The sequence below is a fragment of the Mugil cephalus genome, chromosome 16, assembly GCF_022458985.1.
Source record: "Mugil cephalus isolate CIBA_MC_2020 chromosome 16, CIBA_Mcephalus_1.1, whole genome shotgun sequence".
In the NCBI taxonomy this organism is placed as follows: domain Eukaryota; kingdom Metazoa; phylum Chordata; class Actinopteri; order Mugiliformes; family Mugilidae; genus Mugil; species Mugil cephalus.
Genome location: NC_061785.1, coordinates 16,966,205 through 16,993,995, shown reverse-complemented (window position 1 = coordinate 16,993,995; position 27,791 = coordinate 16,966,205). Strand labels below are relative to the sequence as shown.

General features: G+C 41.8%; 3 protein-coding genes across 5 annotated transcripts; 1 reads left to right on the top strand and 2 right to left on the bottom strand.

The window, feature by feature from the left end:
* Window positions 1-55: 55 nt before the first annotated feature.
* On the bottom strand, window positions 56-13,970 carry tom1l2 (target of myb1 like 2 membrane trafficking protein). 3 transcript variants are annotated; one of them, XM_047609231.1, is made up of 16 exons: window positions 13,886-13,970; window positions 13,403-13,487; window positions 12,671-12,749; window positions 12,274-12,423; window positions 11,154-11,288; window positions 10,886-11,032; window positions 9,847-9,963; window positions 9,012-9,145; window positions 8,830-8,881; window positions 7,402-7,410; window positions 6,454-6,622; window positions 5,360-5,486; window positions 5,182-5,257; window positions 4,422-4,481; window positions 2,719-2,755; window positions 56-2,598 (listed from the first exon to the last, which is right to left on the bottom strand). In XM_047609231.1, exons 1-16 carry the CDS (start codon window positions 13,935-13,937, stop codon window positions 2,450-2,452), a joined length of 1,578 nt encoding a protein of 525 aa, XP_047465187.1. In that variant the 5' UTR covers window positions 13,938-13,970; the 3' UTR covers window positions 56-2,449. The 3 variants fall into 3 exon arrangements, with proteins under 3 accessions (XP_047465187.1, XP_047465189.1, XP_047465188.1); XM_047609233.1 differs by lacking the exon at window positions 4,422-4,481; XM_047609232.1 differs by lacking the exon at window positions 7,402-7,410.
* Window positions 13,971-14,273: 303 nt separating this feature from the next.
* Window positions 14,274-19,359, bottom strand: atpaf2 (ATP synthase mitochondrial F1 complex assembly factor 2). The gene is made up of 8 exons (XM_047608645.1): window positions 19,006-19,359; window positions 18,881-18,925; window positions 18,500-18,648; window positions 17,590-17,687; window positions 17,330-17,410; window positions 17,114-17,226; window positions 15,474-15,589; window positions 14,274-15,133 (listed from the first exon to the last, which is right to left on the bottom strand). Exons 1-8 carry the CDS (start codon window positions 19,121-19,123, stop codon window positions 14,996-14,998), a joined length of 858 nt encoding a protein of 285 aa, XP_047464601.1. The 5' UTR covers window positions 19,124-19,359; the 3' UTR covers window positions 14,274-14,995.
* Window positions 19,360-19,556: 197 nt separating this feature from the next.
* LOC125022211 (glucose-induced degradation protein 4 homolog) lies at window positions 19,557-26,534 on the top strand. The gene is made up of 6 exons (XM_047608646.1): window positions 19,557-19,962; window positions 20,388-20,447; window positions 22,430-22,537; window positions 22,618-22,719; window positions 22,813-22,943; window positions 25,015-26,534. The coding sequence occupies exons 1-6, from the start codon at window positions 19,771-19,773 to the stop codon at window positions 25,076-25,078; spliced, it is 657 nt and encodes a 218-aa protein (XP_047464602.1). The 5' UTR covers window positions 19,557-19,770; the 3' UTR covers window positions 25,079-26,534.
* The last annotated feature ends 1,257 nt before the right edge of the window (window positions 26,535-27,791 follow it).

The window sequence follows — 27,791 nt, the reverse complement described above, 5'->3', positions numbered from 1 at the left end:
GAGGATGAAATCCCGGGAGCGGCGATTCAGAAGTAAAAGACAAAAAAAACTCGGGTGCGGATCACACACTGCTAATGTTTTATTAGAGTTCATGCATAAGTCAAACAACACAAAGAGAAATGAGAGATGAGGCAACTCAGGAAAGTTAGCAGTCACGCAGCACAGCCTCCCTTGTGAGCATCTTTTCGTTTTTAATCCAGCGAAATACAGAGGAACGGATTGTTCGCTCACGCTGAAATAAACCAGATCGATCCTGGACGCTACTGAGGATATTAACAAATATTCTTTTAACACAGATCAGGAGGCGGCTTTTTTTTTCTTTTTTCCTCCATCAATTGAGATAAAATGTTTCTCCTCCTTTACAGAACAGCTGACACGCACTTACAACACTAAAACAAGGAAGGAGAAAGGAAGTCTCCCTTTCAAAATGTGCAATGTTGATGCTTTGCTGAAAGTGTCCCAAGTATTTATGTCTGATTTTTTTATTTTGTTAGTTTTTCCTCCATGTGCTGGTCGGTTCATGAAATTCAAAGCGACACAGAAAATGTATTAACATATGTATCCTTCATGAGATAAACGTGATTCTTTGACAGCTACCAATCAGCGGAGAACCAGAATCCATCACCTTATGTTTATGTATGGACACTCCCAACCAAAGGGATTAATCACATAACCAATAAACCATAATAAATCAGATGCATTGTCCAGCAGCATTGTATAAAAATCAAAAAAAAGAAAGAAAAAAAAAACAACACACACACACACACACATTAGCAATTTCCTATCCTTTCCCTTAATTCATTTCCCGTTTTCCATTTTGCACAATAAAGCCATTTCAAAATACTGATCTGAAGAAATGAAAGTAGTGCTGATAAAGTGAGATCTGCTCGCAGTGATTACACCTCGCTGGGCTAGAACATTTACAGTACGTGTTGAACGCGACTGTCAAAGTGCACGCTTGTTTTAAGCTCGTTGTGATCGTGTAACATTTACTATTTGTCGGGAGGAAAATGTCTCGTTTGTAGCACTTGGCGAGCTCATTTCTGAAAACAAATGTCGTGTTGAAAGGTCAGGCCTTCTGAGGCGTCGGCATAAAGAAATAAAAGGAGATCTGCGCGGGAATAACATGCTTTTGTAGTGTGATGCTAGACTCTCCTTACATCCCAGGATTAACACACTGCGAATTTTCAGGAGTTTTAACAAATTCAGTCGGATCCAAAAAAAAAAAAAAAAAGGAAAAAGCTGGGCAATTTCCTTCAACATCAAGAACAAAAATGACAAATTTGGTCCTTCAAGCTCAATTTTAGGACAGAAACATACAGCACAGTCAACTCACAAAGGAACTAAAAGCTACAGTCGGTGAGTAAAAACTCGATAACTCCCTGCCAAGAGATTCATCTGCGTTCAGCATAAACATGATCAAATAAATGAAGAGAATAACTTGGAATTAAAACTATAGCAGCTTCGGGCTAATGAATCTCAGCAAAATAATCTCAATAAATCTGTTGTGACCGGCAAAACTCATCAAACAACTGCCCGCAAGTTCATCAAAGAGGTTCCACGTCGTGAAAAGGCAGATCTCGAGGAAGGAAAAAAAGAACGCGCCCGTCGGTACAGTGTGCAACGATGCCGATAACACAAACTAAACTCCCTTCTTTGACATCGTGTTTTTAAGTTAGTAAATGATCACATGTATAACTATTCCCTTTTCTTGCTAAATCCCGGTGAGGTACATCCCTATTGTCAAAGCAAGTGGAGCATAAACCCCTTTCAAAAAAATCTACATTAAATTACCATCTCTTTCATACATATGTAGCTTAAATATACACACAACTAATAATCTTGACAATTTTTTTTTTGCCATTTACAGATTTACAACGCAACTTAGAGACTTGCAAAGGGACTGATACGAACACCAAAACGAGAGCTTTGTAGGTACGATCAGTGCTTCTGCCTGCAACAGGAAAATATTTCTGTCTGCTTTTCTTTAGTAGTAAAAACTAAAGGTCTGGTTGGACTGTCTGAGGGACTGATAGGAAATGGATTTTCCCCGACTATGACAAGGACTAATTTTTTATAAAACTCTACCCTATTTAAGATTAGCTGCAACATGAAGCTCTGCAGTCCACAACAGGCTGAAGGAGATTCTTTACGCATAAAATAGAAGAAAGCAGGCTGACTCGTCGCCTTCGACATCGGTGAGATCTGTCACCGGGGTGGCCGGACAAAAAATGCCATTGGTTTGATTTTCTCTTTCTGGTGAAAAATTAACGGAGGCCCTTGGTAATTCTCTTTTCATGACATGTACAGATCTCTGTAGTGTGACTGAATAGTGTTGTGGTCGTTCAGAACGGAAGTGTTTCAGTGTCAGGTCAGTCTGTCCTTGGGTGATGCTGCTCAGCTGGTCAGGTCTAAGGCTGGGGGGGATCAGAGGTCAACGGTGGGAGGTCTACATGGCAAACAAAGCGTCCTCCGGTCTTTCTTGCTTTTTGCGGCTGGGCGTGCCCTGCTTTGCACCCGGGTTGCCGGCCGGGGGCGACGGTAGGCCCGGGACCATCTCTGCAGCTTTGGCTCGCTCCTCGAGGAACTTGTCAAACTCTGGGCAAAAGAACGAAAACAAGAAATGAGAGAGGAAAATGTGAAATTGAAATAGGCTGCAGTCAAACTTTGGCTAGAAAGAGAAAGGAAATTCCTAGACAATTTATCTCGTTGTCCTACCTTCGCTTGTCACGCCTTCCTCGCCCTCATCTCCTTGCTGTTAAAAAACAAAAACACCAATGTCACACCCGTCAGCTGAATGTACTCGGCGTTAGCCACTGCAAAGCACCTCAAACCCAAGGTCAAATTCAGATTCACTGCGTGTGCCCAAAGTTTTACCAAAATCACTGTGTATATTTTAAGCAATCCTCCACCAGTCATATTTCATGAGGGGTGTAATGGTACAAGTATTCAACCCGAATGGGATGAGACTTCCTTGGTTGAGCAAGTTCCAGGATGGAAACAGTGCCTCATGGAGACAAACATTTTACTCCACCTGATCATTTTGGTAGAGCTCTAGTTAGAAGGGAATAGTGTGATGTTCAAGAATCTCACGCAATGTTGAGTTTGAAAAGTCTTTCCTGTAGCCAGATTCTGCAATGGGTCGACTGACTGGTCACCACGTGGAGCTCACAGTGGTTGGTCGTCAGTGTTGACAAACCGAGAATATAAAGGGTGCAGCGTGGAACTGTGTTGGCTTTTTACGCTTCACAGGTTGTTATGCTACATTTCCAGTTCAAGCTAATAAACATTTGAGTAACACCACCACCCAAACTTCACCCTGCTTAGAAGCACAGCCATGCAAATGGACACCAATGTGCAACCATGATTTGGCCTTTACATTGTCTAGTCTACTGACCCTTTGCCGACCTTCTGATTGGTCTGCTAGACTCTTTGCCAAATACCAACTTCCTATATTAGTGTTGCTAGGTTAGACATACACTAGCCACGCTGAGGTCCATTCCCAACGAAAAAGATTGAAAACCTGTAGACTTAATAATTGTGATTCTTTGACACACTTTGCCAAGTGTGAGGAAATAACCATACGAAAAACACTTTTTAACATTTTTCCTTGGGAATGTTCCTCCCTGGTAAAGTATGGCTATTTGGCTATTAGCTATAAGGCTATTTGTCTAACCTAGCAACAGGTAGGTACGTTCTGGTTGGCTGTCAGTACACCAATCAAAGAGTCAACAAGACTGCCATTAATGCCTTTATTTTTCAATCTAATCCAATGGCAAACATGTTAATTCATGTCCTCTTGTCTCATGTCCTGTTCCAAAAACATGCTAAACCATTAAACGTCTGTACCACTACATCCCTTTTTTTTATGATACACAGAGCCACTTACCGTTGTTAGCACTCACTCGAAGTTAGGTAGTAAGTAACATGATATCATACATAGAATTTTCCCATGAGTCAGTCTAATACATTTGTGCAAAATGAGCACGAGCTCTTGTAATGGGCTACAAACTCACCTTCCTTCGATATCAAAATATAAGCTGCTGAACAGGTCAGACTGTTCTTACGTTCCAGTTAAGATCTGATAATTTACATAAATATGTGACCTAAGTGGCTAACTTAGTTTGGTATGTTAACATCACAGTGAACAAAGTCCTGATTACACAACTTTGACACATTTGCCTCTAAGAGCTCATACTCATTTTGCAACATTCATGCCATGATCATGTCCTCACAGCACATTGTTTGTTAAATTTAAAGCACTGAAGTATTAAAGTGTGATTGGTCAAAAAGGTTTAAGAAAAACATGTTATTTCCAGGCTTCAACCTGAACCATGAAAAAAGAAATAAGGGGATAAAATAGAGTGCGGAAAAAAGGAAAAAGAAGCAAGCAGAAATTAAAAAAATCATGACGGGCTCACCACATCAGTGCACAGCCACTGCTCTATGTCATCCATGACAGTGGACTGGCCTCCGACATCCTATGAGGCAACATCAAGGCGCCACAGGTGGGTGGAAAACAGAAAAATAAATTCCCAACCCAAACACAACAGAAAATATGACTTAAAAGACCTTGAGGTTTAACTCAAAAGCAAAGTAATAAAGTATTTTATGAGGGGGAATAAAAGAAAAACAATGTTTATGGATGGCGTGACTCGATTTTATGATACTACCGATTAGGCCATGAGGAAGTGTTAACAATAACACAAAAACAAATTCTACACACTGTAGAATGCATATTAAGATAGGAATGCAGTGTAATGAAGGTGACGGTGAATACAGGGAGCAACATCATACGTGACACCACAGCAGGAAAACAACTAAATCATCCAGTGACCACAAGCTTCTGTTTTTTGGAGGTTTTTTTGTAACACAGGAGAGAAAATTAATTTTCAAGTCCTCAAACAACTGATGGTCTTGTTAGTCCTACATGAACAACTTGAGGTCCTTATTCAAAACAGTCCAATCTAATTGTCTATTAAAAAGTAAAAGTTCACTTGGATTCATTTGTTAAAGAAATTAGTGGCATGTAAGATGTCTCTATTGTGATGGCTCATCAAACAGCACACAATATATCTCAAATGTTCTACGACTGAATAAAAAAAAACACACACACACAGACTAAAGAGAAATACAGTATAGTAAGTATAATATGAGAGTATAGTTCAAATTTAAACTTACCGCTCCTGCAGCTGGCTGTAGGACATCCAGAGTGGGAGGAGGGCCACCAGCGGCGGGGCCGTCTTCTGCTGTAGCACTGAGACCAGTCACATGAGACGATGTCAAGAGTAAGAAATAAAGCTCGTTTTGTAAAAAGCTAAGCTAAAATCCCTCTTGTTCCTCAACAGTTAGCTCTTACGTCTTTTGCGGTTCAGATTTGGCTCCAGTCCTGGTCTGAGCGAACACATCGAAGTCGTCCTGGGCAGCTGGAGGCTTACAGCTGGGGAGAGAGCTCAGGGTGCTGCTGACGCTGTCTGCCCCAACATCTGCACAAATAAGTTCAATTTCAAGATGCTGCTCTAAAAAATGAGTCACTAAAACAGTCAGTGCTGATGCTGATGCAGACTAAAAGCAGAATGAGCAGGGGGTTAAATGAGGCCTCCAACAATATGCAGTGGATGACGGAACAGTCTGGCTATTTTGAAAATGTATTTATTTACTTTTGTGCTTAGAGTTAGATATAAAGTATGTTAGCAGTCTTATCTGTGCCTCTGTGACTTTGCATAAAGACTAGATGTAAACTAAAACAGCTTGTTAAAAAGCAGTTTCCAAAACACGGCCGTCGACACTTCTCAAGTTCAGTAATTAACAAGCAGTACATCAAAATGTGACCAAATGGATAAGAGCTGGAACTATGTTTCCATTTCTTTGGTTCTGATTATGGAGAAACGCCAGTGAATTAGCTTAAACCTGACGCCTCATTTATTTATTGCAAGTTAATTATGAACAAAACACTCAGTGGCCTTCAATCCAGCAGAAAATCTTCCACATTCATAAAAACAAGAGAAAAATATTGCTTTGTGGTTGTATGCAAATGTTACTTTTGGTTCAACGAGTTAGCAGCTATAACTGATTTGATATCATATTCTTAGTTCTAACTTGATGATCTTAAAATGCAGAATTCAAGCTTCGTTCCTGAAGCTCTTTGAATTATCTGATAGCTTGGAACTTTGGCCAGAGGGACCAACTCTTTCCCTCTACGGCCAGTATCATTCAAGACCTACAGTACGTATTTAAATGGTAGTTGTAGATAGCTGTGATATCGTTAGCCTAGTAGCATAATTGCCCAAGTCATATTTGAACATACTGATAATGTAACAGTAAGTCAAAAATTACCTAGGCAATTATTTTTAATTAGACTAATGATATACTGAATAAATATACTAAATAAAAAGAATTCTGTTCTCTCAAAGTTGACATTTTTTGAAAACCTGTGAGGTAGTATGTTCGTACCTAAACCGGCCAGGCGGGAGGCCAGGGTGGCCGGGGATGAGGGTGCTCCTGCGGGGGCTGTGATCGAGGTGGGAAGGCTGGCTGGGGCTGCGTTCGGCATATTACTGACCACCGCCGGGGAGCCTGGGCCGAGGTCTATGAGGTTGTCCTCTGTAGCCTCACTGAGGACCTGGTGGTGGAGGAGGGACGATCAGACTCGATACAGCTCTCAATTCATGGAGGAGCAAATGGAAGAAATAAGGGATTCTGACTCATGAGGAACAAAACCAATCCTTTGTGGGAGGCTAAGAAAAGGCAGGGTTAAACTGAACCTTTAGTTCTTGGATTACGCTTGGGAAAATAATATCAAAAGAAATTTGTGGTATTAATTTATAAAACGAAGGCTTGGTGCGTGACAAAAGTGGACACACTCTTGAAAAACTGGCTGGTTTGCTTCAGGAGAGCATGAAAGCAGGAGATTCTTAAGGGGGTCCAAGAACACGGTTTTATCTTAAAGGATACATTTAAGTCTGGGAAGTATTTGCCTGCTAGGAAACGGGCAAAATGATAGATACACCCTGTCAAGTGTTGCTTATCTGTTAAGACAAATCAATCCCCTTAAGAAAGCAGAAAAGGCAGCAGGGAAGGAGGAGGGAGGACTGAATATTTGGGCTCTGCAGACGTGGCTCTATCGTGACCACTTTGCAAATCTCAGACTGAGACTGAGATATGCAAAATGCAACACGGCACTGATTCTAGGCACAGATGATTCGCTTTAGTGCCATCACCAGTCTACCTCCAGGTTCGTCACTATATTGGCGTTTGGGGGCTGCAGTGTCAAAACATGCCATATGGGGTGAAGGATAATGGTGGAGGCCGGGCCCATACTATTCAGCCATGTTTCAACAGTCGCTGTGGGGTGACACTGGTCATTTACTGTAGGGAGGTTGACAATATTTCCATACTTGCCTGTCTCAGCTAGCCACAGAAACAGAAGAACAGAAAAGAACAGAAAGGAAGAGACAGTGAATACCATTAACATGCCTGCACAGGGACACAATGCAATGGCATGACAACAATGGAAGATATAACATGCATAGACAACGGGGACACCAATGAAGAGGTAAGGACCTCTGTTTTATTTATCAGATTCTCACCAATGTTCACGGTTTAATCAGTATACAGAGAGGTGAAGGTGGAAAGAACAAGAAACTGTCAAAGGACTTGAAGCAAGCATGGATCTTTAAAGGGAGGAGCAGATGTGCTAAAGGACCAGGATGTAGGATTTAGTGGCTTCTAACAATGAGGCTGCAGATTCCAACAGCAGATTCCTATCTTACCACTTCATTTCCAAGCATGTAGAAGAACCTACTGTGGTCATCCACTTTCAACCAATGCTCTGGTGTCACCAAAATAAAGGTGGCAACATAAAACCAGAAGACGCCAACTCCATATTTAGATATAAAGAGCTCTTTGAAAGCCCATGGGCCACACCGATATGTAACAACAGGTTTTTATAAATCTAAGAGACTCTAATTATGAGCAGTTCTGCAAATAGATCCCCATAAATTCTACATTTTTTTTTTAAGAAAAGCATGGTGAAGTAACAAAACTCTGAATGGCATTTACTCAGTTTTCATGGACACTAGTACTCCAATAATAATCACAATAACTGCTCAGTAGATTAACACATATTGGTGTGGGTTGTATTTAAGGCAATTTGGATAATACTGAACCACTTGATTTATGTTTTGGGGCATTTAAATGGATACACCTTACCAGATCATGTTATTTAGTGTCCAAGTAAACAGGTATCCATGTTCAATTAGTCACTTGCTATTCGTGTGATCCCTGTTTTGTAGCACACGACAAGGCTTCCTACAAAGCTAAGACTGGGCTGTTGAACGTATTTTCTCCTGCTTTTGTGTCAGATATACATTCACCTTTTTATAATCCATAATCCACCTCAAATACTTCCTCAAAAGCAATGACTCTGACTTGCATTCATCAATGGACTGTCAGAATTTCCCAGCTTTAAATGCACTGTAAAAATACACACTCAATGGAAAAAAGAAAATTCTAAATAAAAAAAAAGAAGATGAAAAGAAATGGCACCTGCTTTGAATTTTACAATGAAAGCAAACATGTGCCTTTGTTGCGTTTCCATTTCATTTGGCGTAGACATGTGGTAAACAGCTGACAGCTAAGTCAAACAGAAAGACAGCACTTGAAAGACTTTGAAACTGTGCTTGTCGGGTCATGTGACATGCTTGCCCACACTAAAGAAACTGAAAGGAGTGGATGTCCAAGTCAGAAAATGAACTCTACGACAGAGAAGATCTAGGTTAAGAGGTGGAACACCAGTGCAAGCACATGAAATATGAATTGGTGACTCACCCCATTGTTGACAGTCTGAGCTGAGGACCTCCCAGTCCTGAACCGCTCATACCTGGAGCAACAAGGGGACAACATGGACAAAACCTCTTTAGTCCATCTAAACAAATGTGTGCAAACCCACTGTGTCATCGTGGCTGCTTTCTGAAGTTCCACAATTTGTGTGTTTGTCTGCGTTTTCGAACCTTTCGTAGCGGAGGAAAATGTTGTTGAGGTCGTCGTTGACGTGCAGCAGCTCCTCAGTCACCGCCTCGTTAGAAACACAGGAGATGAGCTCCATTATCCTCTGCTGCATGGATCTACAGGTCCTGTGCAGCTCCTAAGCAACACAAAGGAACATGGCACACACACAAACACAAGAGCAGTTTTTCTTTTGATTTCTTTTTTTGTCAGACGCTATTAGGTTGATTGAAAAGTTATCACCTTACACACTACGAATTTTGTTGGATTACAAGGGCAGTGATGCCAGGTTACTGTTTTCTTAATGACTGTACAGTCATGTTAAATAAAAAAACATACTAGCTTATATTTGTCGATTTATTTCCTCTTCCTAGTCCCCTACCTTGACAATGGTCAACTATAGGCCTAATACTGCGTTCACACTACAAGCGACAAAAGCTGTAACTCGGGCACTCAGTGATATTTTTTTTATATCTTTTATGTTCTTTATGCATGTATGGTCCTGGCCCCGAGAATCAAATTCATTTGTATGTGCAAACACATAAAGGACCATAAAGGGACAAAGCAAACCCATATAATTGATTAATGCATCATCACAGGAGCGACAAATTTTTTTTAAACCAGTTCAGCTTTTATATTGAGTGTCGGACATCAACCTTATATCACCAATTTCCACTGAAAATATATTGTAATGTCTTGTCATCTCACTGCAAGTGTGAACGTCGCATCATCCTAACAGGTAACACCTGTAGCCTTTACTTTATTGCAGCCAAAAGCATCCCACAACAACAAAATGTACCCACAACACACACACACACACACACACACACACACACTTGCCTGTAGTAACTCATAGTCTGAAGTGTCCTCTTGTCCTGGCACCATCTCAGTCAACATCTCTGACATCACCTTAGTGTTTCCACGAACAATGTCCAACTCACTGCGTAGTCGGCAAATCTGGACGAGACCAAGGTGAATAACATGACATTAGTTTAGATAAAATGACTAAAGCTGGTGTTAAAAAGAAATCCAAGCAGTATTGCATAAATAGATAATCAGGTTTATTAGTCTGGGGTGTGTGAGTGTAACTCCACAAACCTAAAACCACAAATGACAGTACTCTGACCTGAGCAGAGATCAGCAGTGAGAACCTAACAACACTGGCATTTGACAGTTGTTAAACAGTGATGTCAAACGCATGTGTAAGCAAGAAACACGCATGAGGAGTCACAGCAGAGAGGGAGAAACCATCCAAAGTGTGGTTTCATTTCGCACTAGGGTGGAAAAACAGAAGCTGTCACCTAACCTGTAGCCTCCTAATAGAGCAACCCCTCCGGAAGTGGACTTAATCCTGCGTCACAAAATAAGCGGGCAGCCGCAGAAAATTATTTCTTTGAATTAAAATAAAAATTCTAACTGAAAACTAACAAATTCTCTCTAATTTCATCCATGTTAGATGATGATGACAGGCCGACTGTCCCAGTGCTAGCTCTCAGGCTACTGCCAACTCGGCTTGTCCATCATCTCCCAGCCAACTAAACACTTGTTGAAAGAAAAATAAGGGTGAACAAATGTCACTGTGTAGACAGAAGAGCCTCAACTGTAGAATAACCAGAGATCAGTTATGTGTCAGTTCAAGGAAGATGCAGTATGGGAAATGCCAACTATAACTCATTATGTATAGATCACATCTAGAATAAATCACTCTATTATATAACCCACTGTTCTAATGTTTAAAACCAGTATAGATCATTTGTTTTTCTGACACAGAACCTGATCATAAATCAATGAATAAGAAATCAGACTGATAAGCAGAGTGAGAATAAGAAAAAAAATCTGAAACTCTGTGTTCAGCATGTTTATGGGAGTGTGGTCGTACCTGTTCGGGTGTAGGGTTGATGGATCCCGGGGCATGAATGTTGGGGACCTGAGTGGTGCTATAAGCTGGTGGGACGGAGGGGGGTGTGGGCTGAGTAGTGCTGCTGTACTTATGTAGGGTAGAGTCGCCCTCAGGAGCAGTTGCCGACTAGAAACAACAGAGAAAGAGATCATGGCCGTATCGTGATTTAGCTAGAATTTGAAAAATGATAATTACACTGACACAGGGGCTTAGCATACATTGGGCTACTTCGTATGAGGCCTCCTACCTTGTGGGGTGTGTGTATAGGTGACAGGGTCTCCAGGTCTGACATGGGGAACTCGATGCCTTTCCTCTTTAGCTCCTCGTAGATTTGAACCACACCAGTGAGGTCAGGGCTGCTCCTGAATGCATCAGACCACGCCTGGAGAACGCAGAGCAACAAAAGGGTTAAAGGAAAAGAGAGGGGACAGACTAAAAAAAAAAACAACAACAACAACAATGGGTCAAGGGAGGGCTGACACAGCAAACAAAGCAAGTGATGTGAGAATAGTAAAAAGAGTCTGTTCTCTGATGATTTTGTTTGTCTTCCTTGAATGCATTCAGTCAGCAAACCACAAAGCTCTTGGCTTCTCCTCAGCGGGACTAGGCCATTGCAAAAGTTCAAACATGACAAAACAACCGTTCATAAACAAGTGCACACGAACTTTGAGGGTGTTCTTGATCCAAACGTGCTATATTTGAACAATTTAGTCTGCAATTACCAAAACTAATAACAGGACAACGCCTGTGCCGGGTTTACTTGCTCAACTCAGATTCACTTAAATTGCTTAAACGTCACCGTGACTTTCTTCACCTCCACAGGTACAGACAGTAACACCTGAGAGAGGAGACAGCTTGTTAGGGCGTTGCACAACACAACCACAGCCTGTTGCCCAGCTGGGTATTGTGATTCTCGCTGAAAGAAATGTCAACAATACTGCAGCTGATGTGTAAAGGGAGTGCTGCTCAATAAATTTTCCCACACAGTTTTCCCAGCTGAACCTCTCATCACAAACGTGTTTGCCCGAACGCTGGATAAACAAAGAGACGATTACAAGCCTCCCTCACAGCTACTATGCGTCCCTCCTGGATCCATGCTGCAGGCTGCGGTCACATGGTGGCCCTGGTGGAAATAGGAGCAGCCTACATGAACCTTGCAGAGTCACCTGAGCTGCGATGGGTAACTAGAGCTGCCCCTGGCTGAAGCCCTGGAGACACTGCGCTCTACCTGAGGCGCTGCCTTGGGGACGACAGGCCACCTCCTAGAGTGCACCACAGCTGCAATAAACACCTACGCTGCAAACTTTCAACTCTCACCAACGCACACAGGACAGACTCGGAAACAAGCTTCACGGTGAATAGCTTACCTGGATCAAGGCGAGCACTTTATCTTGGACGATGGTGGGAGGGTTGTTTTTTGGAGAGATGACTTTAACGAGCACGCCCTCAACAAAGTCCCTGCTGGTCACTAAAGCGTGGAAGCGGTGGCCGCAGTTCTTCACGCACGTCTCCAGGACCTGAGAAGAAGAAAGAAAAAATGCCTTCAGAGAATGTGCATTCCTGGCAGACTGTGGCTCAAGTCCAGACACAGTGCAGGCATGATGTTTTAGATGGCAAATTCTCTATGCAAATCACGCGATACGATCGAGTGGCCATAAGTGATTCGCTTTACATAACATTTCCAAGAACACAAATATATTTTTTAACGCTGCAACATGTAAATGAGGTGTATGCGCTGCTCTCCTTCCATCCATGTTCTCTCACCGTTAAAGCCAGCATCACTTCGCGATAGTTCCTGTTGCCGCTGAGCCTCTTCTTGACTGCTCTAATAGCATCCTTTGGCCTGCACACACACACACACAAGTCATAAAACATATTAAACACTCACGGATAGCACAGCAGAGCACACCAATAGCCTTTAAATGGACATGGTGACAAATGGAGCAAACACAAAACCTGGAAGGCTGAATACCAGACACAGGTACATGTCAATGATTCTTTTATATTCTGCAATCTTGACATTGACACAGTGATTGTTCCACTGTGAGTAATAATTAACTTTCTTTCACTACGAATCAGTGTACACCACTAGGTGCGCGAATCCACTTTCATTCTCCATAAATGTGGAATAAGTAAGACCTCTTTTCATACCAACCTAGATCTCCTTTATAGATTTAAAGTACAACACATTCAGCTGGACCCACCTAGGCCAGTTTACAACCCCCAGATTAAACAAGACCTGGACTTCACACGGCAGCTTTAAAGATACAGTGCAAGGTTAATGGAGCAATGAGATAAGCAGCGAGGCCCTCGCAGAAATCCACTTTACGCAGGCAGCGCAGAGTTTCTGCTCTTACTGTGGCACTGGTTTGATTAAAAAAAATGGGACTGTCTGCATAGTTCACTGCAGCAACTCATTATGTAAACAGCACATTCAGTGCACAATCGAGTTGATCAGCATACGTGGATATTCATTGATTTTCCATGGGTACTCACCCATCCTCTGTTTCATTGATAATGTCGCATATTTCCATGTTGAGGGTCCAGTCCTCACTTTGCAGGGAGCCATCGGTGGCCCTCTCTGAAACACACGTGTAAGTTAATTAAGTAAATAAATACAATTAAAAAACACAGCGGACAAATTACATGACGATGATTGGTAGCTGGCTAGCTGTTAGCCAGCGTCATTCTTCACTTAACACAAATGTATTTGCATTAGTTTGTGGCTCTTGCAGTGAGCTACGACTGACAGTGACAGAAAACAGACATTTAGTTCGTTAACGCTAACACAGTGACAGCAGATGTTAACGCAACTACGGGTTAGCTAGGCGGCTAATGGTGGCTTTCCAGCTGTAGAGAACTCATTCAGAGACGTTCGCGTGCTGAAGGCAGCGAACCCGTAAATGACTACAGCGCAAAAATAAGTACGACAACGTGTGTCTGCGCGCGGCGTCGCTTTATAAATATCTAGTTACATACCAATGCAATGCCCCACTGGGGTACTGTAAGGATTTCCCAAAAGGAACTCCATCTTGCGCGACAACAACCAAGTCAGTCCACGGCTGGTGATGATGATACGTGAGGAAACGTCCGCGACGCCCCGCCCACACTGCAACGCCATTGGTCAAGAAATCCTGACCTTTGTCGTGATTGGTCAGCGTCGACAGCCATCACGAGAGCTGGGCGGCTGTAAATAAAGGCAACCAAAGGTTGCACCAATAAAACTCAAATTGATATTTTTATGACCGTGGCATTCATTCTGGGATTAACATAATGAGACAGAACACATGCATAAAATGATCGGTTGTGGAAGGTATTTGTGAACACGTCTTAACATTCACTGTGATTCACAAACTTTGCTGACGCATTCTTGTTAAAATCTGTATTTTATTTCATCATCTTGGTGCATGTAACTACTGCAAAACCAACACAATTATCAGCTCTGTGCATGTAAATAACCAATGGATGAAGACAGTCCACTACTCTGCTAAACTTTTTCCAGAGTCTGCTATGTGCAGATGAGATAACGCTTTCTGCTAAACCCTAAGTCTAATTCTTCGTTACCAAAAGAAAAAAAAAAACAAACATAATACAAACAACATGTATGATCACAGTCTCAATTACATGAAAATATTCAGCACGCAGAATGTGTCACTTAATGCAAGTGAATATTTTCCGTGTGCAGTGTCCCGACACCAAACACCACACACAGTATTTAGATGTTACTGGCAACAAAAAAATGGAATTAACATTCCACCGCCGCGCAGACAACAACATCATTCACTGTTCTTTTGAAGCCATGCGGCACTGTCCAAAATGTCACAGAAGACCGAGAACCGTCTGGAAACTCTGAGGAGTGTCACACTTGGCAGCTGCCACATGTAAACACTGCAGGACAGGCAGCCAGTGTGTTTTGGTGGCGGGTGATGACTCTTTAGCAGATCACTGTCACAGAGCAGCTGTCAGCGCTAAATACAACGAACAGGATACGTGGTGTTTGTAGCAATACAAAGATTTTTACGACTGAGGCGGCCGGGGTGGCTTTTTTGGAAGCGTTATTTTTGGACTCTTTGATGTCCCTTGTGCGTCTCAGTCCTGCAGAAGCTTGCGTTTGACAGTCGAACTCTCGGATGAGAGATGAACGAAAAGTGTCCCAGCAGCAGTCCGCGCCCTCAGCTCATACATGTCATAATCATGGGCCCACTCCACGTTTCCCCAGGTCCGAATCTGAGAAGGAGGGACGACACGTTAGATGAACAGAAACTGTCTGCAGGAGCAGCCGAACGAACTGCAAGATCAGATATTTATAGACTTCCTGCAAAGCAAACAACAAAAACCAGGGCTCAGAAAAGCAAAGTCAGCCTCTACACTGCCAAGTGAAGTTAAAGGGGGGGGGCAGTGTGAAAACAGAAGAGGGTGCTGTTTCTCTTGAGCAAATGACTTTTTGAGGTTCTGGCAGTGACACAGGGCTATGATGGTTAAAAACATGCTTTTAACACAGTGAAGAAGCAAAGAAGTGCCTTCCATGCTGGGATATAAATATGGGTCGCTCTCTGGCAGTCAGTACCTGGTATTCCTCCTCCAGCCTGGAGAGCAGCACAGCCTGTTCCACACTGAGATGTCTGTCAATCATCCCCAGGGACAGCACAACAGACTTCAGCTGGGTGATCACATACTCCAGCCCTGAACAAAAGCAACCACACTAATGTAAGACTCTGCATGTAAACCATTACAGCCTATTACAATTATTCACTGCAAATATTACATCAATACCATGTGCCATAGGATGTCAGCAGCACATTACTAGATACTGGCTCATATTTTATTTTATTAAGTTACTTTTCAAGTAAAATTTTGGACACTTTGGACACCTTTAAAATTTTACACAATCTCAAATAATGTCATGAAATATATGTGGAAAAATCTTTAATTGTGTTTCAAAACGTGTGGCTGCATTAAACGAACAAATGCAACTTAGATTTATTTTGTTTACCGTTTACAAGAAGAACTAACAAAACTAAATTCTTGACAGTTTCAATGTGTTCTCAACATTGTCTGTATCAAAGTCAATAAATAACAGAGAATCCGTTGAAAACTGAGCAAAAAATAAATAAATCATCACAACATCAGTTAACATTAGCACGCAGTAGAGCTCTAATCCTGGCTGGCACGTTCCCCACAAGACATTTTGTATCGGTATTCGTACCGATATCGAAGAAAATTCTAGATTGGGTATCGGTGACAATGAGTCGATCCATATTGGTTATGGAAGTTTAATTCCCATTTGCACTAAACTAGAGCTGATTGCTATTTATTTTGAAAGTCTACCAACCAAGTTAGTGAAGCTATTGTTTTTTTCTCAATTTCAGCTCCTTTATTAATTATTTAATATTTATTTTGTTTTACGTTGGATTTTGAATCCCTAATTGCACTGACTGAACCAGTTACACTTGTTAAATTTTTATGGTTAAGATTGTTTTATTGGTGCACAATTATTAAATAAATAAGTAATTCAGTACATTTATGTCTGTTTATTTGTTTGTTTGTTTTCTAAACAGGAAAGAAATGTTTAAGTCAAGCCTGATGTTGCCTTGCACAAAAGAATGATCACAGTCTTTTCCACACAATGAAACTTATCGTTTATTACCATAATTCTGCGTTATTTTTCGGTATCGGTATCGGCCGATACTAAACCTCAGATATCGGTATCGGTGGTGAAAAAGGCAGATCGGTGCATCCCTAACCACAATGACCCAACACTCAAAATTCCTTATGTATTTTTATGGAATCAAGTTTTTAATGGCTGTTTTGTCTGTGACTGTACTAAAAGACATTGCACTTGAAGACCTGAGAGTGATTCTTAACGCAATATTTCACAAATGCATGGGGTGTGTGTACTGTATGTCTTATACTATATGCCACATGTTCTCCAGTATCTGGCCTAATAATGTCAAAAACATTGTTTTATATGTTCTCTTAATAGCATTTGTCCCTCCCTCCTGATTCTCTCCTTCACCGCCAGCTCTGAGAGCACTTGGCTCGAACGTGCATGGACTGTGTCTGCTCAGGCTTTTGTAGTTGACCAGTCAGAGGAGACTGGACTTTTTCTGGGAGGGGAGCAGCCTCCCCTGCTGCCTGTTTTTACCAGACACATGCAAACACAATAAAGGAGCTTAGCTTGTCTTAGGTCGGTTAGGGATGACTAACCTGTCAGGGACCAGAAGTTATAAGAGTTGAGGTGTTGCCGAAAGATGTCTTTGGTCGCCTCTGGAATCTCTGGACCCATAATATTGGATGAGGAGCCAATAGTGACATTATATCTAAGATTGGAGATGAACATTGAGAAAAGTGCTTATTAGGAATCTTCATTTACCGCTTTAACTTCAACACTAAACTAATGATAAAAGCTAAGGACATTCTCACCTGTTTTCAATCCAGTGCAGCACAGGATCCCACTCATTCTTCTGCAGCTCAACCAAGCCCTCAGGCTCCTCTACTCTGTAACTACACAAAATATAAACACTACTAATAAACTGTGATATTCCACATTCATGCATCTGTTATTGTGTTGATCTCTCTTCTGCATGTGTTAAATATACTGTGTTGATAGAAATTAGATATTGCTATACAAGAACGTAAGAACATGTTTATTAATAGCACTAAAAGTAAATAAGTGGCTGTACCAGATGGTGTCAGTCTCCAGAAACTTTAGAGCAGCGTTGATCATTTGCTCCTTGTTACGGTGGGTGGGATTATCCAGAGCTGTGTTGCACAGTGTGGTCTGCAGGAAGAGTTCACCAACATTACTAGTCCTGTCAGTTTGTCTGTCAGTCAACTTTTAGTTAAATGGCCTTCAGTAGAGGCTAAGAACACTGTGGTAGCAATATGTTTTCTGAGAAGTACTTTTTAGAGACATTATTACTGGAAATTTGCACCAGTGTAAGCACTCTTTTGGTGTTGCATGTAACACTTCTAGTCATTTCAGAACGTCACTGTTAATTTTAGTCTTTGCTTAAGATGTGACCACTAATACTTGCTGAGCAAGGGGAGTTATGTCCACTGTCACATAAATATAGCATAGTCTGAAAGCCACAGATCTGCCACAACATTAAAAGCACCAACCAGTGAATGTCATTATCTCATTACAAGCCATGTAACTCAATTTCATAATAGACTTATGATTGGCCGCAAATGTCTTCCTATCATCTTGTAAATAAATTATCAAATAAATCCTATATTGCTGGCTGCCTTACTCTGCCTTAAGCTACGATAGCGAATGTGTTGAATCAAACAACAAAGGTCAGACTTTTCTCCCCATGTGTATCGGTGAGCATTGGCTGCCTGTGGCTGATCGGTGCAGTCGGAAGCAATCCTAAATGCTGCCTGACCACAAGGATGACAGGTACTCCCGTTAACAAAACTCCTGAAGCACCTATTGTTGTTAGAGAAATGTAGTCACAGGATGCTTCAATAATGTTTCATTGAATACATTGCATTTGCAGGTCTTTTCCCCAAGAGAGAAGCAGGTGCTACCAACCCTGCATTAGAAACTCTACTGTAAACTCAATCTAATGCCATGCTCAAAGGTCCTACCAGGTGCATAGTGTAGAACTTGAGTGTTTCCCTTTGAGCATCCCACTCTGTTGCCACGGCAATGGCCAGGGCTTCATTTGGCACTGTGAAGAGCTTCCCTCCTGGAGTTTTGAGTTTCCTTTGGTCAAGGTTTATCTCATATAAACCACCTGTTAAAACATTTTTAAAAAATGTAATATATATGCATTTATATATAGTCACTAGTTTGAAGATTGACTGTATGCAGAATGGAAGAAATAGCTTTATAAACACAATGAAATGAAATAATTCCGTAGTGTAGACCTAAGTAGGAACTAATGTAAAACATCTGATAGTGGCTATGTCCTCAAACATATGGAAATAATATAGTTATCTTTATTACTAATTAAACTAGACACGTACCTTCGCCTTGGGATATGCTGACATCCTGATAAAATTTCTTTCTCTCTGGCAAACAACAGAACAACACATCAGTGTATCAGTGTGCAGAATACAGAGGTTTAACCTACTGTTATAATTTTTCTTACCTGCTGTGGCTGTGGAGTATTTCAAAGTACATTTGACGTGCCGATTTCTTGGGCACACTTTATTGAGAGAAAGGAGATTTCCAAACTGACTCTGGAGTCTAATGATACTCCTAAACATAATGGAAATATTGTGAAGATGTGAGGCTTTTAAGCTAACTGTAAATAAAGCCGACTTGCTACGCTACCTGTTTCTGACAGTTCTTCACCTAACAAGATATAACGTTACACGAGTGAGTTTTCCCTTTAGCATCGGTTCGTGTTTGTACGACACTAATATTTAGAAAAGTCGCAACTATTTGTTTCTATTTACTGCATTACATTTCTTAGCTCTATCCTAGCAGCACCTACGTTCAAAAGCACGCGTGACCTTCGTTGCTTGACAGCGTCGTAAATGCTTTCAGTTTTTTGGGAAATGTAGTTTTATAGGTCAATCTACACACCCTTACACAACCGGGAAAAAACTACACCCAAATGTTCGCCTAATACCTTCCGCATCCTGAACCAATAGAATTTGAAATTCTTTGCTAGGTTCGAATCAGTTGACCAATGAGAGCGGCAGATACTGGTGGTTACGGCGTTGCGTCGAAGTCCACTTAGTTCTCTGGGAGCTTGGTGGCTGGGAAATTGAACTGTTGCGGAATTAAGTGGAATTTGAATGTTGGTGGAGCTCTTCAGCCCTCCTCCGCCTCTTCGTAGACGCAGACAGAGCCCCTCGTTCAGACGGCCATTGACCGCGGTCGGCGCCCAGCCAGCGAAGCGGGAGCCATGCCTGTCCCCGCTGGATACCTCAGCGACTCCCCCGCCGCGGCCTTCGCGTCCTCGGCCTCACTTATCCCGCCGCCGCCGATAAACACACAGCAGCCCGGCGTTGTCACCTCGCTCCTGTACAGCGGCTCCAAGTTCAGAGGCCACCAGAAAAGCAAAGGGAACTCGTACGACGTGGAGGTAGTGTTGCAGGTGAGGTTGTAGTGCTGATTGTTTCATCATTGAGTCGATATGTCAGGGGCATTTGGTGATCTGTCAAACGGGCGGTGAGATGATTGACAGCTGAAAATCAGTCCTGGCCTGTCCCGGAGTAACTCGCCTAGCTAGCTGTGGATGTAGCGGTGCCTACGACTGTATGCAGACAGCTGATTTAAACTACAGGGAGACTGTTTGTTTTCTGTTACTAAACTAATTTAACCCCACGAAATGCTGTTTAAGAGATTAATACATTGTTTTAACTGAAAGCATTTGCATAAGACGCACATGCACGGCCGTGGGACATACGTAGCATTTGCTTCATAATACCAAATAACAGGAACCCCACTTAACTGGAAAACAGAAGTGTCTAGCACATATTGGCATGAAGTCTAATCTAGCAATCTCTTTTCTTTTTAAAGCATGTCACCATGGAGGATTCCTACTTGTGTGGCTACCTGAAGATAAAAGGGCTGACAGAGGTGAGAGGAGTGATTCCCCACATTAATAATTCAAACCGTATCTGGCTACTGCTACAGCCATGTGACATTTCCTTCCCATGGAAAGAGCTGACCTTTTTTTTTTATATTTTGTTCAGTTCTGTTCTTTTTTTAATTTCTGGACAAGCAAACTTTTGACCCTCTTTGGTACGGCGCTTGCAGATAAAGGGGATGTACTTAGTACAACACCGCAAGAAATAAATAGCATTTTTTGATGCTTTATTAAAGAAATATCAACAGATGAAACTGTGGGAAACCCACTGGCCTCAGTGTTGCCCCCTTTAGGTGAAACGACCTCACCCACATGTTCTGCACAATTGTCCACAGGTCTCTGACTCTTGATGCTTGCTGAAATGTTTGACCGTTTTGTCAAACCAAAATTCCTCCGGTTTTCATGCACCTGCTGACCATTTAAAAAAACAAACAAACAACACAACATTTCAATTAAATTCCAAACTGGGCTGAGCCATAAACCTCCATTTCTTCCTTTTAAAAGATGTCTTGTTGGGTTTGATGTTTGCTTTTGATCGTTGTGCTGCTGAAAGTTTCAGCATGCTAGGATGTGGTGCAGATTTTGTGGCTAAATCAATAGCTGCAAGCACTGTAGTCCCTAAGGAAACGTAACACTTCCACCATGCTTCACAGCTGGTATGAGGTTCTTCTCTCAAGAAGTTGTCTTTGGCACCAAGCATGTCTGCTGTTACTCTGGCCAATCATCTCTGTTTTTGTTTCTGTCTGTCCAGAGCACTGTATTCCAATAGGCCTGGTCTGGTCTTGTCTGTATTGCTCACTGACAGTTTGCTCAAATGTTATTTATGGACAGCAAAGGATGTTTTCCTAATAAGTACAGTCTGAGTGTCGAAGCGCAGAGTTTGTCATCAGCAGTCGTGGAGTTGCCTGCAGACGATGTGTGATGAAGTGTTGGGGTTCTTGTGGACTTGTTGTTGCTCTTGGACTGAATGTGATGTGGCTGCCAGTATTAGACAAACGGCACTTTGAAATCTGTGCCTCTTGTAGATACTTTCCTCAGTTCATCTCTCGTGATTTAGACATCTTTCCTTACCCGGTAAAAGACATGTAATAAACATTTTTTTTCTGATGCCTAAGAAACTCATCACAACACCACATGCTTGAATAGTTAAAACATCTCTGTTAGAATAGACGGTGCAGGCTCCAGTCTCTCTTTCTGGTTTGCATCAAAGAGTTTGTCTGAATAAAACTTGCACATATTGTCACATTTCCAAATCATAGATGCCTGCTGTTAAATTAATAGTATTATTTTTTGCACTTGCCACAATGGTGTAAATACATTTTTATGGCCCCATATACGAAACAACCATACAATATTAACCATGTAGGAGGTGTTTTAAGATGATTCTTGATGCTTTTAAAGGTGGAAATTGTTTACGTGGTTGCTGACGATAAACACAATGCATAAAGTCACTTGCCAGTTTATTAGGTATAACAGTTCTGCACTATTGTGTTGTACCGACACATTTTTCTATTATTTTTACACCATTCTAGTCAGTGAGCTAAGATAAATAACAGAATGTCTTTTGTGTTTATTTCAATCCAGTTTAACATCACCACAAGCTACATCCTCCACCATTATCGAATGTTGAACCAGATTAAAAAACATAGCTCCCGAGTCAGCGGCTAAAGTTTTCACGATGTAATTACAGAAGGATGTGGAAGTATAAATATTTTGAGGGATTTTGCCTGTTACAGCATAGACTCTGCATTTACTGTACTAAATAACACTTCATAGCTTTCAACATTATAATATTATTATAATAATATTCTCACAATATGAATGTAATGGCGAACAATAAACCAGGAATATCAGAGCGTCTGCTTTCCTACTGTCAGAGCCCCAGTGAGTGCTTTAAACGCTTATTAAAGACCAAACATCATGTAAGTGAGATGACACTGTGGATTCTTTTGGTTTTGGTTGCCCCTTACAGGAATATCCAACTCTGACCACATTCTTCGCTGGAGAGATCATTAGCAGGAAGCGGCCATTTCTCACCCGAAAATGGGACGCGGACGAGGACGTGGACCGTAAGCACTGGGTAAGGTGAAACCCCGTCCGTTCACGATCTACGAACGTGCCCCGCAGCAGTGAGGTTTACCGTTAGACGTTTGTGTCCAGGGCAAGTTCCAGGCCTTCTACCAGTACGCCAAGACATTCAACTCTGATGATTTCGACTACGAGGATCTGAAGAACTCCGACTACATATTCATGAGGTGGAAGGTAAGACGCCGTCTGAGTCGAGCTTGACCATGTGTCGTCGTGGGTCACTCCTGAACTCTGTGAACTGCAGCTGCTGTCGTTTCTCGCCGTCAGGAGCAGTTCCTGGTTCCTGACCATACAATCAAAGACATCAGCGGCGCTTCCTTTGCTGGATTCTATTACATCTGTTTCCAGAAATCCACAGCAACTATTGAGGGCTACTACTACCACAGGAGCTCTGAATGGTAACAACACGAATTAACTGTCACATCCATTTTAGAGATATTAATTATTAATTATATCATATCCCAGACCAGCAGGATAACCATGGTGTTAACACAGTTTCTAGTTTTCTACAACCTCTGTCTAGTTGGCTTCAGTTCTTAATTTTTCCGTGGGAATTTCACTCACAGCTAGTCGACCGATGTGGCTATTACAAACAGCTCTAAGTTTAAATGTCTAACTTATAACAAATCAAGGCCTTTTTGTTTTCCATCTTCCGTGGTTTCATTTTTCATTTTTCCCCCTGCACATAATGGTTTAACGGTCGACGCGAAAACCCTGTGTTTGCCTTCCAGCGCATTTTCATTTCGGTTTATTTTTCCTCCTCTGACCAAGTACTTGGAAAAGATATCTGCTGCTTTCTCCAGCCGCAGATTTACTTTATGCCAATTTTCAGAAGTGGGCAACGTTACAGCCAACGTATAAGTGGTATTTTTTGAGTGACAACATTACTAAACGCATAGTTCCTCCAGCAAAATTAACTGTTGACTTTCAAAACATTTAAAAAAACAACACTTTGGGTTTGTTTTTGACAAACTCGTCCACAGTTCTGTTGGAAGGGTACGTGCAAACGAGTTCATTGGCCTGTTCTCACATTTTTCAGAGTTTTAATGGAAACCAAATATCACCGATGATTAGTCCTTCCTGGAGAAACATTTAGAGCGCAGTGTTCTTGAAGCAGGGTGGTGTTGAGGTTATCAAGGATCCCGTCCAGTGCATATTCATATTTGGATTTATTCCCAAGCAAACTGGAATCTTCCATTCTGAAGTCTCCGTCTCCTTATTTCTAGTTGAATGTTTTTAATGTGACAAACCGCAGCATGATATCCTATTTACAGTAACATCGTGCAGTTATGTGGTTACGGTCTAAGGGTAATGATCAGTAAATGTGAAGCTTTGCTTCGTAGGAAAGATTTATGCTGGATTAAACTCCTGCATTGTTCTCCTGTGAATATTTGCACTTGGGTTTAAATCCAAAATAAATACTAAAAAAAAAAAAGAAGAAATCAAGTAGTAAAACAAATAAAACCTTTATATCATCTGGAAAAATATGCATTCTCCCAAAGCTGAAAGTGGGACTTATAAAGAACGTATGTTGTGGTGATGCTTGTTCAGAAGTAGCTTAAAAGCCTTGATGTATAGGAACATATTCCTCTACATGCTTCTCAGATCAATCTTTCATGAGTAGGTGGGTTTTATTGCACTGTTGTGGAGTTCAGTCGTGCTGAGGCCTGTGAATGTTTTTACATCGTACTGCACAGCGATTTATGCAAAGTACGCACTGCATCCGCACTTAGAAACGACATACAGCGCGCATGCTATTGGAACATGCTACTTCATCACAACGTTGCACCTTGATCTTTGACCTTCCTGCTCACATTTGGCACTCATGCTTGGCGCTACGTTTTCAAGCCAAGAGGTAGAACGGCGCGCAAAACCGGACGCTAATCTGTCGCCATCTTTGTTTTTACTGAGCTTTGTCTCGTGCGCGTCCTCTCAGAGGCTCGGTCATCTGACAAATGTTTCTCTGCTCAAAGGATTGTGGGTCAGAGCAGCCAGAAAAAGCCAGAAAAGGACACAATGGCTTGTGTACTGCACAGTGTCACCAGCTGCGTTGACATTTCAGGGTATACTTGGCATACTGCGTCTGACTTACTACAAACACGCTAATTCCTTTTCTCGCTGTTGAAGCGGCCGCTGCTGAAACTCTGCTAACGCCGATAACCACATTAAGCTTCTTTTTGATTGGAGCGGCAGCTCCAGGAAATGTTCACTAACACCTAAAAAAAGGCTCATGCTGAGCAGGTGATGCAGGAGTGAAACTAAACACCAAACCATGGAGAATAAATAAGAAGCTAACAGTTAGCTGAACACTGAGACCTCACAGCACAGTTTAAGCACTAAGCGCACCTGCCACCTATTGAATACAGCCGTGTATTACACGTCATTGTGTTTGGTTGCATCTTGTCCAAGTGTATTTCTTCACTTCCAGTGTACACGGATGCTAATGTATGCTCTGTCATCACATCACAGGTACCAGTCTTTAAACCTCACCCATGTTCCCGAGCACAGCGCAGCCATCTATGAGTTCCGGTGACCCAGGCCGGCGTCGTGGATCTTTCTTTTATTGGACAAAGACTCGAGGCAAAGCAGAGGTCTGCCGATGCTACTGAGAAGGAAAAAGGAGGCCGACCAGGGATGAGAATTTGGGCTCTGAAGAAGTACAAACTCTTACGTGTTCCTAACAAGTGGATGGACAGCTGCTGATGAGTACACGGGATCTAGGACAAGTGAATGTATGTGAGGTGAAAAAAGAAAGAAGGGAAGTGCAGTTGTTGTGCTCCCTGGCTGGAGCTCGTAAAAGTCGGAACCAGCAGCAAAGACTGGGTGTGGCTCAAACGGTGTACCCCTTTCTTCATTTGTTTTAATGTCTGGTTTAAAAAAAAAACAAAACAAAACAAAAACAACAAAAAAAAAACGCTTGGCACAGTATCTCGAGACACTTTATAAGCAGAGACGGGAATTTCCCTTCTTGTTTCGCGACTAGAAACGTTTCCAGCTTTCGTCCGACCGATGCAGAATGAGCAGCATAAACACATTCAGCCACCGCAGGACAAGGGCTCCTCTGAGGGGCCCGCTCTTAGAAACACAATCGCTAAAGATCTCCAAGCGCGCGCGGACGAAGAGCAACGGAGAGGGTTCACGATCGGAGCTCTTCAGGTTTTAGGATTAGAGCTTTAATAAGCTAGAGAGACAGTATTTTTAAGCTAAGCTGGTTCTTTGTTTGCCTGCCAAGAGGATATTTTGTTATTTCACTCTAAATAATGGACACTGAGCGGCACTTTTAAAAGCTACAATCTGAGTGACACACGAACCCCTGTCTTTATAAAACTGCTTGGGAGATTGTTTTTTTTTTTTGTTTTTTGTTTTTGTTTTTTTTTACATAGAATTGTTGTGGATCTTTGTTTTGTTGAGTTACATTTGCACAGATACTGACTATGTGTTACTAAAATGCTTGCAGGATTTTACACTCGCGTCCCAGTGCACAAGCTTGAAGGCGGCCGGTGGAGCTTTTTAAAGCTTGTACTGAGTGGCGGGTTCAGAGCCAAAACAATCCCATGAAAGTATTCAGTAGAAAGTATTTTTATTTTTTACCCTGCACTCTGCATTAAGCAAAGTTTTACTCCTCGCGTGTCATTTTAAAATGAGACCCCCCCTCCCCACCACCCTACATTTACGTCTCCTCGACTATGCAACACTTTCAAGATAGCACTCTCCACGCAAAAGACCTCGAGTTTTCAGAGGCAAAAGTTTATTCTATCCTCAAAGTCTACGAAAAAGATCTATCTTCTTCAGAGGAACTATTTTTGTTAAATGGTCTATAATAAAAACACCCTCTCATCCCTCCCATTCGTCCCCCTCCTTCCATGTGATCGTGCCATCTTTTTAAAGCTTATCAGAGTTGTATTGTAACAGATCTAAAGTGTGTTTGTTTGAGGTTAAGCTTGGATTTAATTGATGGTGTGACTGTAAAGAGTGGATTATGGATTTAAGAAAAAAAATCTGATCAAAACTTCCTGTATTGTGTCCTGATTGTTTGACCGCATTTGTGTTTCTAAGGATTTGAGTTTGTCCAGGTTAATCTGTAGCAAAAGAGAAAAAAAAAGTAGCCCCGTCCTCTGTAGAGCTGAGTTAAGTCCAGTTGATAAAACTGTGACTTTACCCTGCACTGCCCTCTGGTGTTCTTAAACACTTCCTGCAGTCTTATGGGAATCGTCACTAAAAGCCTGTAGACGTGACAAGCGCTGAGAAGAGGACAAGAGCTGTGCGCTAACACGACTTTATGTGCATGAATCGGCAAACACGAGGCACAGCTGGGTCCGATGAGATTTATTTTTTTTTTTTTTTTGAAACGGAGGACCAAATAAATTTCATACCTCCTGGTGGCGCAACGTGATTAGAAATCACGACGAACGTTGGTCTCTCGACAGCTGTCAGGACGTTTAAGCTAAATTCACAATTGTCAGTCTCTTTTATGCAGATGAAAAGAGACAAATTGTGTTACAGATGTATCTGAATCAGTGGTTCCCAATCTCTTTTCCTATGAAGATGAGTCATAAGGCATGATGATGCATATATTGTCCAACTGCAGTGAAAATAAGGCATAACTTTGGTGGAAACCAGCAGACAGGGTAAGCCATGTGATTATAATGCGTCCTGAGAGTTCCTATTAGGATATTTTTCTCAAAACAGCTGGAAGGTCAAAAGGAAAGATGCAAAGGAAAATGGAAAACTGAATTCAAATTCTGCACTACTCACATGTGCGATGAGCTGACGCCTAACGCATGGTAACGTGCAGGGATCTGTGCTGCAGCACGGGACGAGACGGGTAAAGTAGGCCACACTGCACGGGTAAGTTACCTCGTGTGATGCGTTATCTCAACAGGAATACGTTACAGAGATAGGAAATATGATGGTATCAAACGAAATTTAAGTAAACTGCCAAAGTCCAAGGAACCAGGGAAACTACCGCTCAGATTACAACCGCTTTTAGGGCAGCTCCGGGCCTTGTGACATGGAAGTAGTCGCCTCAGACTAAACCAGACGTAGCGCTACGTAGTTTGATTTAACCGTTTATTTTTTTTTTGTTGTTGTTGTTGTTGTTTGGATTTCAGCCAAATAATCCAGTGCAAATATCTGGGTTTGGTATCAACGTCAGCAGCAGGCGCATAACTAATGATCTATATTAATCCACCTAACAGAGCATTTGTTTTTTTTCCACAGTGCATTCTTAAAATCACTCAGGTCCA